The following is a 17,593-nucleotide window of genomic DNA, read 5'->3' on the forward strand; positions in this document are numbered from 1 at the left end:
TGTGAGAGGGAGAGAAAAGGAGGGGAGGTGGGAGATGCTCACAGACGCTCGCTGCTGCCTCCTCTTCATGTTAAAAGAAACCCCATGTGAACCCATCGTCTGCTGTCTCTCACCGTTCGGTCGCCCTCCTGCACTCCCGTCTCTCGGCTGAGGTGGTGGAGTACTCTCCAAGCAGTCGATAACCATGTGACAGTCTGCTCTCAGACTTTAGCCTGAGTGAATATCTCTTTGTTGTCTCATCACACACACACACACACACACACACACGTGCTCAGAGGACCCGTTGCTGAGAGTTTTCCTGGCAGACACATCACTGTCTGGCAGATTCCTGTGTCGCCATGGAAACGCAGCATCAGGTCAGGAGCAGTTGCCCCTAGACTGATTTCCGTGCACACTCAGCATCGGAGCAGCACGTGGATCAGTGGTCATCAAATGCAGACATAACACACAATCTGTTTTATTCAAGAACCTCTCACAATGACGGAGGAAGATCAGTTTACTGTGTAATCTACGGGCTCACTTGGCACACACACACACACACACACTCCCATGCAGATTTCACATCTCTTCCTAACCGCATGTTTCCATTGCTGCATTGCAGTTGATTTCACCATGTTTCCCCGTCACAGGCCAAACAGAGCGCCCTGCGTGCATAATGCTCCTCTGCTGACCAGTTGCTTTTCTGGGACAGCTGCACTGGCCCCGAGTCCCTCCCTGCTGCCAACACACAAATACACACACGCGCTCAGCTGGACATGTAGGAATGTCTCTCTCCGGGTCTCCACCGCAGATCGTCAAAACAGCGGCTTCTCTGCACACCTGCATTGTTTCAAGCAAAGTACATGCACGTGCGTGAGAGCCAGTGTACATTTGCGTGTGTCAGACAGACTCCTCCATTGAGACACCCACTTTTTCTCTCACCTCCTCGCCTGTCCGATGGGGAATGATGACTCAAGTTTAAATCAGTCTCTCTCTCTCTCTCTCTTGCATCGACCCAACAGAGCTGAAAAGCTACTCCCCGCTGAGTGTACCTTCCTATGCACTTAACAGTAAAAGTCATCAATAATGACTCAGAGCTCATTTGGTGTTGTAGTGTGTGTGAGATGTTTTTGGAGAGCTGGGCAGGCTGCTTGTTGAGCCGCTTTGGACGGAGAACAGTGGTGAAGTCGGGGAAGAATTTTTGGCCTTCAGGATGTACCCAGTGTCTTTTCAGCCTGTTACAAGAGGAGCCAACTCTCCCCCACAGTGAAGGACGGATTTTAAAAACAGTTCATGTTGGCTTATCTCTGGATTGTGTAACTGATGATTCCAGGGCCAAGAGATTGGGGTTAGTTTGAAAGAATACTTGGTTTAAAAGTGTATTAAAGTTAAATTAGGGATAGAACAAGACTTGAATTAATAGTCAAAGTGAGTGATTGTTCCACAGTCTCATAACTTCAGTTGGTTCTAAAAGTTCAAGCCTCACATGTCAACCAGTATTTTAGTTTGACATTTTTTAATGAGCACTATTCAAGGACACTATCTGCAGACACGGCAGGAGCCTTAAGGAGCTGCTTCATTACCTGATCTAGAAGCCTTAAAGGGATTTACTGTGTAATACTGGGGTAGCTCTTTTATTACTGTTGGAGGTTATGTTTTCTCCCCTGTTGGTCTGTTGGTTTATTGGTTGGTTTGTAAGCAGGATTACACAAAGACAACTTGACTAGATTACCACTAAAACTTGGTGGAAGGATGCAGTATGGGTCAGAGAGGAACACATTCAATGTTGGTGTAGATCTGGATCAGGGGGCGAATCAGAAAACATATTTTAACCGTTTTTAACAAAGCCAGATTGAGTTATTATTATTAATTTTTTCTTGATTTCTCAGACAATAATTTATAGATTTTAATGATTTGGGTTTCATATAGGGCCTTGGCAGAGGTATGCGCTCTCTGAGTGACCTTAGTTTGTTTGCCAGCAGGGTTACGCAAACACTGTTGGACAGGATTTCTATGAAACTGGGTGGAAGGGTGGGAAATGGGCCAAGAAAGAACTCATTCAATTGTGGCACAGATCGGGGGCAACAGGGCAGATCCAAGAAGATTTTTTTTCACTGGGGATTTGGCCGTTTTTGACATTTTCACCAAATTCTTAGATTTTGATGAAATCAAACTTAATTAGGGGACTGATATCTACGAGTGTGTGAAATCTGGTGGGGCTTGATTGAATTTAAGGGGGCTGTTGAACCTTAGTGGAGGTATGTGCTCTATGTGTATCACTCAATTGTTTGGGGAATTGTTTCAAACTAACAGTTCCTGTTGGGGTTTAGTTTAAGTTTGAGAGGAGATTTTCAATATCCAAGACAATCTCCAGATTTGACCTTAGGGGGTTACCACTGGAATTTTTGTTGGGGTGAATTCTGGTATTAAGGTCAAGACCAGGGTTGAGGGCTGGGTGGGTTCTTTTTGGGAGGGTCTGAGTAAGAAAGGGTGGAAGATGGTTTTATTTTAGGATCTGGTGATGGGAAAGTAGGAGTATGAATAAATCTTTAGTCTTTACAAAGACAGAAGATCAGATCTGTGTGTGTGTGTGTGTGTTTGTGTGTGTGTGGAGTCAACACATGACTCAACAGTGTTTATACTCAACCCAGGCACGACTACACGATCATGCATACATATTCACACTTACGCACACCGTTTTTGATCAGGTATTGTTAGCGTGACAGCCCTCCCCCACTCTCTCCTCCCCCCACTCTCTCTGCTCTCTCTCTCTCTCTTTCTCCAAATATGACTGTGTTTGTCTTCACAGTGGACCCCCACACCTCTCTCAACCCTCTCACCAGCAGAGAGTTAAAACAAAGCCACTGGTCAGTTTCTCCTGTCAGAGCTGGAGCCCAAATGTAACTCCGTGTGAGGGCTGAGTGTGTTTGTGAACAGACTCTGAACAAAGAGAGAGGGAGGGGGAGGGAGGGAGGGGGAAAGAGAGACAGAGAAAGGGGGATACAGACAGACAGAGAGAGAAACACAGAGAGAGAGATAAAGAGAGAAGGAGATGGCTGGGTTTGCTCCCCAGAAGGATTTTTAGTCACTGAAGGACCAGGATCGGACAGAAAACAAAGCAGCGGTAAGGAAAAAAATCCCACAATTTTAAAAATGCATTTTAACCAAAATCTGCCTAAAGTGGTGCAGATGTTTTACAGTGCAGATAAGATCCAAGGACAGATGTTTATAACCCTTTCATCACTGAAAGTGACTTTTACATATTGGTTATTTATCATGGCTGAAGCAGAAGAGGATGAACTTTAATGAGGTTTTCTCTTTATTTATGTATTTATTATTCTCGCTCAGTGACAGGGATGCAGTTTGACTGACAGGTGTCTGAGTATAGTTATTTTTTTTGTATCACTCGTTATTTCCACTGAGTCGTTTACGCCAGACGCTCAGTAACTGGTCACCGGTTATTTCGGCGGCTGTGATCGTCCCTGCGTGCTGACGTCACGCTATAAGGAGCCAGCGGTGCCGGGGCGGCAGGCAGAGAAGTGAGGGCAGGACAGAGGGAGAGAAAGAGATAGAAAGAGAGAGACAGAGAGAGACAGAGGGGCAGACCGGCCGGACCATGTTGCTGTGATATTCTCCATGTGTTTGCTCATCATCCCGGTAGGAGACTCTTTATTTAGTTTTACCTTTATTTCTCCGAATCTGCTTTTTATTTCGCATTTGCTCCGCAGCGTGTTGAACGTGGGTCTCTGCGACCACTGATTGGTTCTCAGTGAATGGACTAATACATAACTGCTTCTGTTTAACAGGCGCTGTAACACAGTGCTTGTTGGAAATTGAATTAAATTACAGCCTGAAACTCATTATATACAGTCTGTGGTTTGAATTGTGTGTTTATAATGTGGGCTCTACAGGCTTCTGTAGTAGCGAAGCGCTGTATTGCTTTGTGTGTTGTTTGCAGCCTATATAAAGATAAGAATAATAAAAATGTGTTATAAAAATACAGATGTAAGAAGACTTTGTAGTGTCTCGGTGAAAATAAAAGATAAGACTTAATTGGGGGAAATGTGTTTTGGACATCACACTGTCTTGTATCCGTCGTCTGCATATAGATTGAATGTACATATAGTCTAATATAAAACAGTGAGGAAGAGGAGGTGCCTGGTGTCTGAGAGGCTGTGTCTCTAATCATACATCACAGCAGGAGGCAGATCAGTCACTGTCATCTCTAATCAGTCAAGTCTCAATTTATTGAAAACGACTCCATTCACCCACGTACTGTCTCTACCTGTCTGAGCTGACAGGGAGATGCCCTTCGATAAAGCAGATGAAGGGGATTCCTCGGCACTCTACCTGACTCTACAACCGGCTCAGTAACCACATCCCCATAGCAACAGTTAGTAAAACCAGCACTATGTGTTCCCGTGTCCAACTCTCACTGGATAAATTCACAGAAAAAGCCCCTGCAGTAGAGCACTCGAGTGCACGCTGCACCTTTCCCAGGACTAATATAGTTTCTGGCTTTGAGCAGCATCCGCCTCAGAGGAATAATTATAAGACCCTAACTCTAACGCATCTCCTCTATCTCACCAGTGACTGACCACGGCCGTAGCTGAGTAAGTGCGGGGGGGGGTCCCCGAGTCCCAGTCCAGAGAGTGTATGTTTGTGCGCAGCTATGGGGAAGGACTACTACAAGACCCTGGGCATCCCCAAGGGCTCCAACGAGGAGGAGATCAAGAAGGCCTACCGACGCATGGCGCTGCGCTTCCATCCCGACAAGAACAAGGACGCCAACGCCGAGGAGAAGTTCAAGGAGATCGCGGAGGCCTACGAGGTGCTCAGCGACCCCAAGAAGAGGGTGGTCTATGATCAGCTGGGAGAGGAAGGTGAGTGAGGGGGGGGGTCGGTGTCTGGGTTTGGTAATGCCTGTCTGAGTCTGTCGGTGAGAGAGTGCAGGCAGGAGCACTCTGTTAGTGAAGCCTTGTTAAGCAGACGTTATGATGGATTAAGTTGTTATTGAAATAGCTCAGGAACAGACTCAGCATCTAATATCACAGTGGAGGACTGAGGTGTTATTACTTCAGCCACTGAAGTAACAACGCTGTGTCTCCTCCATGATTTATAGTTTGTGCATGATTGTCTATTGTTATCTTTAATGTCAAAAACACACCCAAACTGTAATACCTCATCACCTACCTCAACTGCTAGTGTAGTGTGTGTATAACTGTGTGCGTGTGTGTGTTAGTTTGTGTATTTTATGAGGTCCTTCACTCTCAGTGCTGTTGGAAGATCACGATGATGCTGTGGGATTTCTTCCTGCCCACGTGGGCTACACTCTTCTCTCTGCTGTTAACACCACTCAGTCTTTTCTGCATCTGGAATCTGAGTTCATTTTAATGTGTGTTTTCAGTTTGTGTGTGCATGTGCTCAAGTTCTCACACTCTGTTCCACCTGTTCTCTCCCAGGTTTGAAGACAGGAGGCAGCAGCTCCTCAGGTGTCCCTGGCAACTCAACACACCACTACACCTTCCATGGAGACCCCCACGCCACCTTCGCCTCCTTCTTCGGTGGCTCCAACCCCTTTGACATGTTTTTTGGCTCCAACCGCAGCCACAGTCGCTCCAACGGCTTCTCCCACCACAACCACAATGACCACAGCAACGACATGGAGCAGGACATGGACATGGATGAGGATGACCCCTTCACTCACTTTGGAAGACAGTTTGGCTTTCCAGGAGGGATGAACAACGGATTCCCTGGGGAGGGACGCAGGAGGAGGGGGGCGCCGTCAGAGTCCCTGGGCACCAGCAGAAAGCACCAGGACCCCCCAGTGGTCCACGAGCTGAAGGTCTCGCTGGAAGAGATCTTCCACGGCTGCACCAAGCGCATGAAGATCACCCGCCGCAGGCTGAACCCGGACGGCCGGAGCATGAGGACAGAGGACAAAATCCTCAACATCATCATCAAGAAGGGCTGGAAGGAGGGGACCAAGATCACCTTCCCGAAAGAGGGGGACGAGACCCCCGAGAACATTCCTGCCGACATAGCCTTTGTGCTCAGAGACAAAGGTCACGTCCACTTCAAGAGAGACGGTTCCAATATCATTTATAACTGCAAGATCAGTCTAAAAGAGGTGTGTCTGCACATTTTCACCTAACCTCCCTCTCTCTTCTCTCTTGCTGTCTTTTTCATCTATCTATTCTCTCTTTATGATTCTGCATGTAGATGAGTAGCTAATGCTGCTGAGGTTGAGAGTTTGAATCCCAGTGGAGCAAACAAGGCAGAAGCTTTATGCACTTATGGAGCTGCAAAGTTTTGAATGAATGTGCGTGCGTGTGTGTGTGTTGCTGGAGGGTAAGATCAGTGAGAGCAGAGTCTCTGTCACAGCAGTGTGAGGGAGGCAGCAGGAATGTTGTGTCCTTGTGTGACCTGCTCAGAGCGGCCGTCGTCCTCACTTGTTCTGCACTGCCGTATAAATACATGTACATTAACACACCAGCAGGCGGGCACACTCTACATCACCACACACAGACATAGCCATGCATGCGAGCATTCACACTCTTGCATCTTCAAGCAAATTTGCGGACACCCTCGGTTAAAGATGGATTGTAGTGTGGTGGTGGTGACAATCCAGGCCGCTATTACTGTGACTGGCAGGACATTTAATTAGCCGCTCCTACGAGGGCAACGGGTCCAGCAGGGCTCTGCTCCGTCTGTGAATTACACAGGCTTTTAATGCCTCTAACAGCGCTGCCACTCACGGGTCTGCTCTTCACATGGTCGGCTTAATGGCAGGTGCTCTCAAAGAGTTGGAGATGTCAGGGGAGTTGTTTGTTCGCAAGTTTTTTTTCTCTAAAAAGCAGCATCGACTAGGAAATAGTGGGCGCCTGCGCACAGCACATGTGAAGACAGCCCAGTTAATGAGAGCGTGATAAAGTTTGTTGAGTCACGTTAAAGAGGAGGTGGTGCTTGATCAAACCTGCACAATGATTAAGTTTGCACTGCAGAACTCCCACAGCTAAAGCCCTGTGGTCTGAAAAGCAACCAGATAAGAGACTTAAGTCTGATGCAGCCAAAGACAGGATGGAGGAGAGAGGGGACTTGAAGATGTGGATTGGGGAGGTGGGGCTGGGTATCCGGGGAATATTAGTGAAGTAGGTCAGATGATTCAGTATCCAAAGCAAATAGGAGCTCATATTCCACTGCTCCGCTCTGCTCTGCCTCCCTCATGATGAGATGCGAAATGCTGCAGTGAAGCACAGCACCGGCTACATGCTGCACACAGGACGACCTGCCACATGTAGTATGGTCCGTGCTCCAGTAGATAATATGACAATAAGATGATTATTTCCATTCTGAAAGCTCCGAGTTAGTAACATCTAATCCATATTGTTGCGGAAGTTTTCTGGAAGCTGGTGAAAGGAGAACTCAGGCAGCAGCTGATGTCTTATGCAGAAGAGTTTAATCTAGACTTGATGCATCAAGGAGACCAGAAGGTGAAACAATATACAAACGCTAACAGAGCAACATGAGCAATAGTCAACCCCAAGTCTCCAGATGTCTCACACAGCATCTGCATATATCTCCCTCTACTTGCGTCCATGAAAGGCTAGAATTGCTGTCACTCTCTCTATGTTACATGTAGGTGTTCACATCCTATTGGATAGTTAAGCCTAAAGTATACATTCCTAAATTCCATACTATCCTTACGTCTTGCCACTGGTCTAATACGCAAAAGAGTTGGAGTTTGTGCCTCTCTCTCTGGGGCATCTGAATTGGGTAAGAAAGTCCTTCAACTTAGACATACAGCGTGCTGTTGGTTGGCCCTTTATCTCTAACCTGACCTTGGGTATTGCTGGGAGAGAGAAGGGAGTATGTGTGGAACTAGACAGGCCATATTCTCCTAATGGTCTACAGATGTAATGTGTGAGGATGGTCAAAAGTTCCTCAACATATATATAGTAATTTTATCATATATCACCTGCTGTATGATTCCTCTGCTGTTTTGTTGCTCAGGTCTGTTTTCTGCCTGAAGCGTGCTGCGATGAACGACCTCATTTAGCTCCAGCCGACCTCGTTTGACCACTCTGTAAACTCCTGGGGAAGCACTGCTAGAGGGCAACTGCCAGCCCGGCAGAATCTTCATCACGACAGCAGCCAGACTCAGTTAGAGAGCCCAGTGAAACTTTGACACATTGATTTCCCGGCTTATACCTGGATCTATATGGTGGCTCATTCTGGCATTAATGAGGATTCTGCAGTGCGCTGGTATCATCCATGGCAAGTGCTTTTCTAGCTGCTGTCACAGCTGCTCTCAGCAGCAAAATCCAGTTCCAAGCACACGTAGGTGCTAACTGTAGCTGCTGGGCTCTAAAGACTAAGCTCCACCTCATTTATCATTTAGAAATATACTGTTTATATGCAGTGGTCGGAGGTGTTGATTCCATCGAAGAAAAAGGCAGCATGCGCTTTTTTACCAGCTAATTTTAAACAAACAAATGCCGACAACTACAATTGAGCAAAAACCTTAACTATTTTCCTGGATGGATGGACAGATGGACAAATGGACGGATGAATGGACAGACCGCATTCTTACAAAGTAAAATCACAGTGTACGTGTGTGTTTGTCTGCGTCTGTCTGAGCTGTGGCTTATGCAATCAGTTGGCCCGACGATCAGCTGGCAGTGTGTGTCGAGCATCATGGCAACCCGTCTGTGTGTGTAAGACTTGTGTTAGTGAATGGAAGTGTTCATACCGAGAGGATGAGCCACCAGTCTCCATGACAGTCACAGGCTAAATCACCCCACGCTGTACGTATAGCGGGTAAACGGAGGATGATGTCATGGCTGGAAAACTCTGAAGCAGCTGCTCTACTCGACTGGACTTCAACCGTCCACATGTCCATCCCTGTTTGTTAAAAAAACCACCAGACGAGCCGAGAAAATCCCCCAACTGTCTACAACCTTGCCCGTGTTGTGACATAGACTGGGGTCTTAGAGGTTTAGTACGTGTCAATACAGACAAAATGGCTTTTACATCATGAGCGGCAAGTTGACTTGAATGAATGGTGGTAGAAGTTGGTATGTTTGGAAAATACCGAGTGGGATACTTGAACTCATTCTCCACTAAAAGCTGTGAAACATTTAGCTTAGCATGTTTCCAGCAAGAATTCCTTCCTAACTAGAATATTCTAATTTTAACCAGCGAACCACCAGTCTCTTGAGCTTTTCATATCCGCCCCCTCTTACCCCTGACATTATGCAATTTCTCCCCACATAAGGAAATATCCTGAACTCGTTTGTCACGCGAGCTTCAGTTCTACATCTAAACTTAAAATTTGTACACTGTCGATTTTAGTGCAAATGTTTAGCTATGCTAGCAGTTTTGCACTAGCAACAAATACACAAACGTATGGTGTTTCCTTTTAATCCGTATTGCTATTCAAATTGTACCGATACTCGTACTGCTAAAAGGATGAATTATATCAACAACGGGTTTTTCATCTAGCACCACCAGCAGGTGAAGATATCACTCATCGATATCTCTGCATTTGCTCAGGACTCGGCAGACATTCGTGGTGACTGTATTGATCAACTGACTGATAATTGATATAATTTGTCCGTTATGTCCAATTTGTCCTTTAGTGTGTGACCAAATACCTTCAAAACTAAATACACTTAATCAGCTTCAGCTAAACCTTGTTTTCACTGCTAACTTAGCATGTTAACAAGTAGCTACAGTATATATCACAATCATTTTAAAGTACTTTTTGGGTCACTTTTGTAGAGTGGGGGTAAAAGGGGAGAAGTCATTTCATAAAAGTAATCGGACAGACTCAAAACCAGGGACGTGACAAACCCTTTTACAAACAAGACTCCCCATTATCACTCTGTCTTCTTTTATCCCCGAGTAATTTTTATAAGTGGCAAGTTTCATCGTTCACTTTCTTGACCTAAACTCTTTCTCCCCTGGTGAGTTGTAGGTCATCCACAATGGCTCTCCGTCTCGCTCTCTGCACACCTTTATGTTATTTATTCACTGACCCTATTCTGTGTGTGTTAAACCATTTTGTAACAGTTGCTTAGAAATACGTTATATAAGGAAGGTTTTCTATTCATCAGGATTTCCATTCACAGACTTGTGGATTTAAATACTTCGCTCTGTTCGGCGCAAATCTGGTGAGTGATGCTCACTGGATTAAAAAGCCTGCGAAGTCGTGATAACCACAGGTCTCTGTGTTTAGTTTAGCACTTACCCTACTCTGTGTGTGTCTGTGTGTGTGTGTTAGTGTGTTCTCTCTCGTCAGCCTGACAGCCCATCTGACAAGCCCTCCAACTATTTACGAGCTCAGCCGATTCCTGCCTCACTTCATTAGCCATGAGCTATGCTATGAGGTGGCTGCTAAAATTAGCACTGTGTGCAATTTGTAGCCCCCGCCAACACTTACACCCACACAACCTCCACCTACACAGAGAGACGCACAAACCGGAAAACCTTTCCAGTGCCAAGTTATGTTTTACTAATATTCCGGTTATGTAGACCTCACAGAGTTGATGTTGAACTATTTGTCAGGAAGACGTACTCACTGTCTCTTTATAAACAGACACACAAACACCCACATGATGAACACACACAGAGAACATGAGGATGACGTACTGAGGGATGAGAAACCATTTTTTAGTTCATGGAAACACGAAGTCATTGGGATATTTATGGCTTTGGCGTATCATTCCTTCTAAAGATATTAACCCTCTTAATCCTCTCTTCCTCTCCTCTCCAGGCATTGTGTGGGTGCACGGTGAGCATCCCCACGCTGGAAAACCGCATCATCTCCCTTCCCTGTCACGACATCATCAAGCCGGGGACGGTGAAGCGACTCAGAGGGGAAGGCTTGCCTTTGCCCAAGAACCCGTTACACCGTGGTGACCTCATTGTGGAGTTTTCGGTCCGTTTCCCTGACAGGATCCCCCCCCAGTCCAGAGAGATCATCAGACAACACCTCCCCCAGTCATAGGAGGACTCACCTCCAACCTCTCCAGCCACCGCACACTCCAGCCTAATCCCAGAAACACATCCTGTCGTCGTCCCTTAAAGTTTGACCCTTATTTTGAGTCCACCTTCACATGTCTTGTGTTGACGCACACAGCATTAAAGAGACGCTGTGGTTTGTAGGGACTTCTCAGTGGGAGGATGAAGGAAGGATGCCAACACGGTATCAGGGTGTAGTTATTTGTGTTTGTTTTGTCTTTTGGCACAAGCACGCACACACACACAAACACCCGAGCGGTGGAGCAGTGCTGAGGGATGGGCTCAGCACAATCCAGGCTTTTACCGAAACTTCTTTTCTTAACTGTTTTTTACACATCAATCGGTGGTTTTATAAACTGTCCAACTCTCTGATCCTCGTCTTTTTGTGATAGGATGAAGTGTGAGATGTTTTTTAATAAGAGACACGTTTTTTTCAGGATTTATTTTTTTTCCAAAGGAGGTTTCAAATTGAATTATTTATTTTTAACTTGAGTGTTCCAGCAGCATTCAGCGTGTTCAGTGCCATCCCCATAACTCTCCCGCTGCCACTCGCTTTTCTCATGAAGCATCGTGCTAGAAGTCTGTAGGCTGTCTTACTGTTTAGTACAATCTGTCAGTTGTGTTCATTACTCCAAATAACACTAGCATGTCTCAGCTGCATTGGAAAATCTGGGAGTGACAATCACATTCTGTAACAGCAGTATAAGCTTGGATAATACAGTCTGCACATAATATGGGTGCTTCCCCTTCTGAGCCACACGGCCTGGCTTCATATCTGAGGAACATTTTGGTGCCTTAGCCCTGTGTCATACCACATACGTGCACACACACATGCACACAGACCACACTGTAGAACGACAGTGTGATACAACCAGCCATGTTAAGTGCACAACAGACGATGCCCTATTGCTGTGTTAGACGCGAACACTGGGAGCTGGTGACCTTGGGGAAAACATCAAAATCAATCACCACATTTTACCGCATGTGAGCGAGGACGTGTTTGAAAGAGAGATCTGATACAAGACTGGTGAATTTAGCCAATACATCCCTGTAAAGTGCCGTACAAATACAGGCTGGATTTCCCAGAGGAACGCAAACATGAATAAATCTGAAGTAATGAGTTTATATTCCTCTAGGAAACCCAGCTTTGTTGTGTATAATCAGCTTTCTCCTGTGCCATCTGAAGGCTGTGTCCCTGGTGCTACTGTGAGCTGTGCCAAAAATAGACCATCGTAGTTCCTACTTTTTGGTTTCATGGAGTCCTCGTTTCGTGATTTGATGACTGCCTCTGTCCTCTGTAACATCTCCACATCGAACGTTACGCCTGGTTTTGTTTTTAGTAGAAAAACCCTGTTTAGGAAACAGGTTTTGTAATATTGCAGCAGTTCTCTGTCTCAGCTGCAGGGGGCACTGAAAGCTCTCTTAAGCGCTTCCTACTGTACTTTACAACCATGATAATATGTGTGTGTTAGGATGGTTTAGACAGATATACTGTATATCACGTGAGAAAATGTTTGAATGCAACATGTTGAAAAATGCACTTTGTATGTCGTAAGAGATGAAACTATGAGACGGTGGGAGAGACTTGAGTGACTTGTCTTGAGTGTGTGAGCGTCCTGCGTCTTCTCTGAGCCTCAGAGGACGTCGGACCGCGGCTGCGACCAGGAGGCACATGTGCTGCTGCTGCTGCTGCTGAAAGACTCGCCGTCACTGCTTCTGTGCATTTGAAGATATTTATGATCTTTTCAAAATTAGAAACAAATAAACCAAATGTGTGAAGTTAACAGTTTGTGTCATTTGTCCCTCAAGAATAATCAGTATCAGTATCCAGGTTTCTGATTCTCTACACTCTACTGGATTTAACTTTTCCATCTAATAGAAAACTAGGTCTACTCTATCCTCTAAATGACCTGACAATTTTTCATTATGTCATTTATCATTATGTTTTTGTTTTACTGGCTAAATACTTTCCCCAACTCCCCTAGTGCATTTACTCAAGTACTATACCTCTATACACGTCAATATAAACTTCTTTATCTACTTCAATACATCACAGCTGCAGTTTCTATTTACTTTTTATAATAACATTTTACATTAAAAACATAAAACTTCAGCAGATTCCCTCTAGACGTGTAATGCAATTTTAATTTTAATTTTATTTTCATTTCATACTTATACTGCGTGAGGCCCAAAATGATCAAATCATAAAATGATTCTGTCCATGAATAAAATTAGTTTATTCTTCTTTCCGTCTTTTCCATTAGTCAAAACTTATTTTGTGGCCGTTTAGAGGGGCCCCACTCCGAGGTGCGGAACCATTAGACTAAACAACTGAGCTGTAAACAATTTAATTGTTTAAGCAGCTACAACATTGATGCATCCGTAGCAATAATCTAAACAGAATGACACACAGTAGAGTGAATACCTCAACCAAGGCCCAGCAGTTCCCTGATGAAACCACGTTTGAATTCATAGATACAGTTTCACTGCACCAAATTGCACACACTCACTCAACATGTCTGACTTTTTTCATTAATATCTGAGTTATTCTCTGAGAAGTCAACGAAAATGTAAAAAAAAGGCCCAATCTCACAATGTTAAAGAAAGAGGGAAAAAATATTTAAGACCGCCCCCCCCACCTGATCCCGATCTGCACCAAAATGTTACAATCGGTAATATATGTTTAACTGTGTGTTATTTTGGGAAGTTCAGTGGAGTTTGGACTTTTTCCATCAGTTTGAGTTACAGATAAACAAATGATGTCAGACTTTGACCTCAGTCTGTTGAAATCCAGGACGACCACTGGTCCCTCCACCAGAACGACCCCAGGTAGGAACTTTATAGTTTTGGATGAAAATAGAGACTCCTGTTCTCTGAAGGTCTAATCTGTGTTCCATTTACTCTAACTGTGTCAGTGCATTAGTTAATTACACAATCTGTTCTGCTGCTGGGTCACGAGACAGTCGGGGCAGGTGATTTGTGTTAAGAGGCTGATATCACGTGAAACAACTGTGTGTGTGTGTGTGTGTGTGTGTTAGGATATGGCAGACAATTAATGAACTGTGGGAAGAGAGCTCTCTGAGATGTGCTGCAGTAACACCACAGTGTGACTAATGCCTTATAGCTGCATCAGCTATTTCTGGCTATAAGTCTGAGTTCGCAGAGAGTTTATATTTCCACTGAAACGCCCTTTTCAACTCCGAGAGAGAAAGAAAAACAAATAATGATCAAAGAACAGCTCGTGGAATATTAATTTTCTCCTGGATGCAGAGTTGTAACTGAGTCACCGAACCACGAGTCAGAGTCAGAATCCAAGTCCCCAAAGACAAGTCCAGTTTGAGTCAGAGTGGTGTCCCTGTTACCAGAGGCTCAGGTTCGATCATTATTGTGCTGCAGTGAAAAATCAAATTTGAAATATGAAGATTCATATTCAGAATCATTAAGGCATTGGATTAATGAACTTGTTTCTTACTGAAACCCGAAAGGATTTTGTATGGCATCAGACAGAAAATATGAAGCACCTTTATCAACACTCTTACTTTGTATTTTTACATTGAATGTTTCAAATAAAAGGGACTCTCTCCTCTCCTCTGAAATATATGTTTCCATGCACGTTTGCCCCCCCCCAAAAGAAACTGTACAAGCAAAGTGCATGACATGAGATGAATAAATAATGTTACAGAGTTAATTATGGCTACAAACACACCAATGTCAAGTAATAACAGCTTAATGAAGCCTAAACAACCAAAAGGTTCCTCGTCCCCGACTTCCAGTTCAAGTCAAATCCATGGACGTGGCTTTGTTAAAGGCTCTTGCACATGTAGAGTATTTTGCATGTACACTTGACCCCTGCTGCAGTGCAGGAGTTAATGAATTCAGATGTGAGTGATAATCAGTAACAGAGTATTAGAACTTAGTCATGATGACTGGACAACCACTGGGTCTGTTTCCACAGGACAGGTTCTACATGTGAACACCTCACATCACTCGCTCCTCTGCCTCTGTCTGTCCTCCGTCAGGTCCTCACAGCTGGAACATGAGCCGCTTTGTGACTCTCTCAACAGGGCAGAAGATGCCCATAGTCGGACTCGGCACATGGAAGAGTGGCCCGGGACAGGTAGAGCTACACACTTTCACAGGCTCTGTTCCTTAACACTGTTACATCGTAACATAAGTGACTGATCCGAGTGTTTCCCAGGTGAAGCAGGCCGTGTTGGCTGCTTTAGACTGCGGGTACAGACACATCGACTGTGCTGCTGCGTACAGCAATGAACTGGAGGTCGGAGAGGCACTGGCTCTGAGGGTCGGACCTGGGAAGGTGAGGAGCTCCAATTCTAATGATTTTACCAAAATTCATTCTTTACTCGACCCTGGAATCAACAGCATCAACTCGAGGATCCAGAATCTCACTTGTTTCAGAGCTTTAAATCACTTCATCAGTAGATTTACTAAGTGCATCTGTAGAGGTTTAGACCTGTCATTATACTAAACGTTTTTAAAACTGATTATCCACTTCTTGTATTTACTTTTATCTTACCTTTTGTGTATTGGACTGTGGTTTTTTTCCTCTTGCATAGTTTTTGATCCCACCTTTGTACTCCTGATCCTTCTAATCCAATCTCATGTTGTTTTTCCTTTGCCATGATTTGTAAAGTGAAATGGTTTTAATGTGCTTTATACATTTTTTCTTGATTTTTCTTCTTTTAGTTTATTCTTTGCAAAAAGTGTAATGGCTTAAAGCTGCAGGAAAGCAATGAAACTATTTAGAACTTCTTTTAGATGTTTAATGTTGCTAATCAGTTCCCGACAGGTGACTATGTCCTCTGAGATTTGGATTAACATGAAGGTCAAGGTTGATTGATGACACATTTCTAGATTTATACTTTTAAACACTCGATAAATTAGCAAACATTTAATCAGTGTATATGTGTTATATTTTCCACAACAGGCTCTGCTTCGTGAGGAGATGTTTGTGACGTCCAAACTGTGGAACACCAAGCACGACCCGGAGGATGTAGAAGAAGCCTGCAGGACCAGTCTAGCCCACCTGGGTCTCTCCTACCTGGACCTGTACCTGGTGCACTGGCCCATGGCATTTCAGTGAGCAGATCCACACACGATTAAAGTGAATTTGTCTCCCCCTGGTGGTCACTGTGTGGCCCAGGGTCAGTGTGAAGGTGAAATTGCACACACGTTCCCCATCTCTGTCTCTGAATCAGCCCTCTGTGCGTTTTATGCCTCAGGCCGGGGAAAGAGCTGATGCCTCGACGGGACGATGGAAGTATCTGTTACTCGGACACACACTACAGAGACACGTGGACGGCCATGGAGAGTCTGGTGGATAAAGGTTTGGTCCGGGCAATAGGGCTGTCCAACTTCAGTGCCAGGCAGACTGATGACATCATCAGCGTGGCCAGACACAAACCTGTGATGAACCAGGTACAATGGGAATTTGTCACAGGCCAAAATAAACACATTAGTTTGGGCTTCACCCACAACAGAGAAGATGTGGTTGTTAAATATGGTCAACATTGTGTGTATCATTGTGCCACAGGTGGAATGTCATCCTTATTTGTCCCAAGCTGATCTCCTGTCACACTGTCGGTGAGGGTAATGCCAGTTTAAGCACACTGGTATTTTCTTTTCTCTGAGATACATGCAATGAAAGTGATGTCCGTGCTGCGTCAGTAGTAACAGTGCTTGTACGTCTGCCTCAGGTCGGTGTCAGTGTGTGTGACAGCCTACAGTCCCCTGGGCAGCGGGGACAGACCCTGGGCCTCCCCCGACCAACCAAGTCTGCTGGAGGATCCTCGACTGGCAGCCATCGCCCAGAGATACCAGAAGACACCTGCCCAGGTCATTCTCAGGTGAGGCAGACCACAAACTAAAAGTCTGACACCTTTCTGTTGCAACTTTGATATGTTACTTTACCCCACCCCCATCCCCATCCTGTGACATCTGCAGGTGGCACGTTCAGAGAGCTGTGGTGTGCATCCCCAAAAGCGTGACGCCCTCCAGGATCCAGCAGAACTTGCAGGTGTTTGATTTTTCCCTGACGGATGACGACATGAAGTTGATTGAATCCTTCAACCGAAACGAGCGCTTCATCGTCCCAACAGTCGAGGTGAGTCACTGATCTTGTGGCGCCTCACAATATTTCCCAACTTGTGTATATTCATCCTTAACTGACATCTCAGGCAAATAAGATTGTTTTTAACGGAACATGTGGATACATCAGTGTGTTCCCTGAAAGATGTTTTCAGACTTGGATTTTGTAAATATACATTATATCGGACTAATTTTATTTTTCTTCCACAGCGGGATGGTAAGAAAGTGTGGAGAGATGCAGAACATCCTCATTTCCCCTTCCATGACTCTTACTGAGTTCATCCCCACCGACTACAATACTGTTTTTAATGATCATTGTCTCATACAGTAAGAAAGCTATTTTTTAAATTAAAATATAATTTCCCTCTTTAAGATCAATAACAATTTATTGACTTAACTTTTCGGTAACATTGTTGGTTACATATTTTCCAGCCAATTCTTTACTTTAAATTGCAATGAACAATAAAAGATTATTCCAACA

At 44.7% G+C, this 17,593-nt stretch overlaps 2 protein-coding genes across 5 annotated transcripts; both read left to right on the forward strand.

Annotated features, from left to right (window-relative positions):
* Positions 1 to 2,972: 2,972 nt before the first annotated feature.
* Positions 2,973 to 12,783, forward strand: dnajb5 (DnaJ heat shock protein family (Hsp40) member B5). Of its 2 annotated transcripts, none has more exons than XM_034594737.1 (4): positions 2,973 to 3,103; positions 4,570 to 4,862; positions 5,442 to 6,109; positions 10,757 to 12,783. In XM_034594737.1, the coding sequence occupies exons 2-4, from the start codon at positions 4,652 to 4,654 to the stop codon at positions 10,988 to 10,990; spliced, it is 1,113 nt and encodes a 370-aa protein (XP_034450628.1). In that variant the 5' UTR covers positions 2,973 to 3,103; positions 4,570 to 4,651; the 3' UTR covers positions 10,991 to 12,783. The 2 variants fall into 2 exon arrangements, with proteins under 2 accessions (XP_034450628.1, XP_034450627.1); XM_034594736.1 differs by lacking the exon at positions 2,973 to 3,103 and adding an exon at positions 3,131 to 3,636.
* A 973-nt stretch (positions 12,784 to 13,756) lies between these two features.
* Positions 13,757 to 17,593, forward strand: akr1a1a (aldo-keto reductase family 1, member A1a (aldehyde reductase)). 3 transcript variants are annotated; one of them, XM_034594733.1, is made up of 10 exons: positions 13,757 to 13,833; positions 15,024 to 15,121; positions 15,203 to 15,322; positions 15,953 to 16,104; positions 16,248 to 16,443; positions 16,559 to 16,608; positions 16,722 to 16,871; positions 16,969 to 17,128; positions 17,202 to 17,261; positions 17,323 to 17,593. In XM_034594733.1, exons 1-10 carry the CDS (start codon positions 13,761 to 13,763, stop codon positions 17,386 to 17,388), a joined length of 1,125 nt encoding a protein of 374 aa, XP_034450624.1. In that variant the 5' UTR covers positions 13,757 to 13,760; the 3' UTR covers positions 17,389 to 17,593. The 3 variants fall into 3 exon arrangements, with proteins under 3 accessions (XP_034450624.1, XP_034450625.1, XP_034450626.1); XM_034594735.1 differs by having other exon boundaries at positions 13,766 to 13,833; positions 15,034 to 15,121; XM_034594734.1 differs by lacking the exon at positions 17,202 to 17,261.

The sequence above is a fragment of the Hippoglossus hippoglossus genome, chromosome 9, assembly GCF_009819705.1.
Source record: "Hippoglossus hippoglossus isolate fHipHip1 chromosome 9, fHipHip1.pri, whole genome shotgun sequence".
Lineage (NCBI taxonomy): Eukaryota > Metazoa > Chordata > Actinopteri > Pleuronectiformes > Pleuronectidae > Hippoglossus > Hippoglossus hippoglossus.

Bases quoted from the DNA above. Each gene is read 5' to 3' on its own strand.
- dnajb5 (XM_034594737.1), top strand. From the start codon at position 4,652: ATGGGGAAGGACTACTACAAGACCCTGGGCATCCCCAAGGGCTCCAAC. The intron at 4,863-5,441 runs GTGAGTGAGGGG...GTTCTCTCCCAG, and splicing joins TGATCAGCTGGGAGAGGAAG to GTTTGAAGACAGGAGGCAGC. The intron at 6,110-10,756 runs GTGTGTCTGCAC...TCTCCTCTCCAG, and splicing joins GCAAGATCAGTCTAAAAGAG to GCATTGTGTGGGTGCACGGT.
- akr1a1a (XM_034594733.1), top strand. From the start codon at position 13,761: ATGATGTCAGACTTTGACCTCAGTCTGTTGAAATCCAGGACGACCACT. The intron at 16,872-16,968 runs GTGAGGCAGACC...TGACATCTGCAG, and splicing joins CCTGCCCAGGTCATTCTCAG to GTGGCACGTTCAGAGAGCTG. The intron at 17,262-17,322 runs TTTCAGACTTGG...TTTCTTCCACAG, and splicing joins GTGTGTTCCCTGAAAGATGT to CGGGATGGTAAGAAAGTGTG.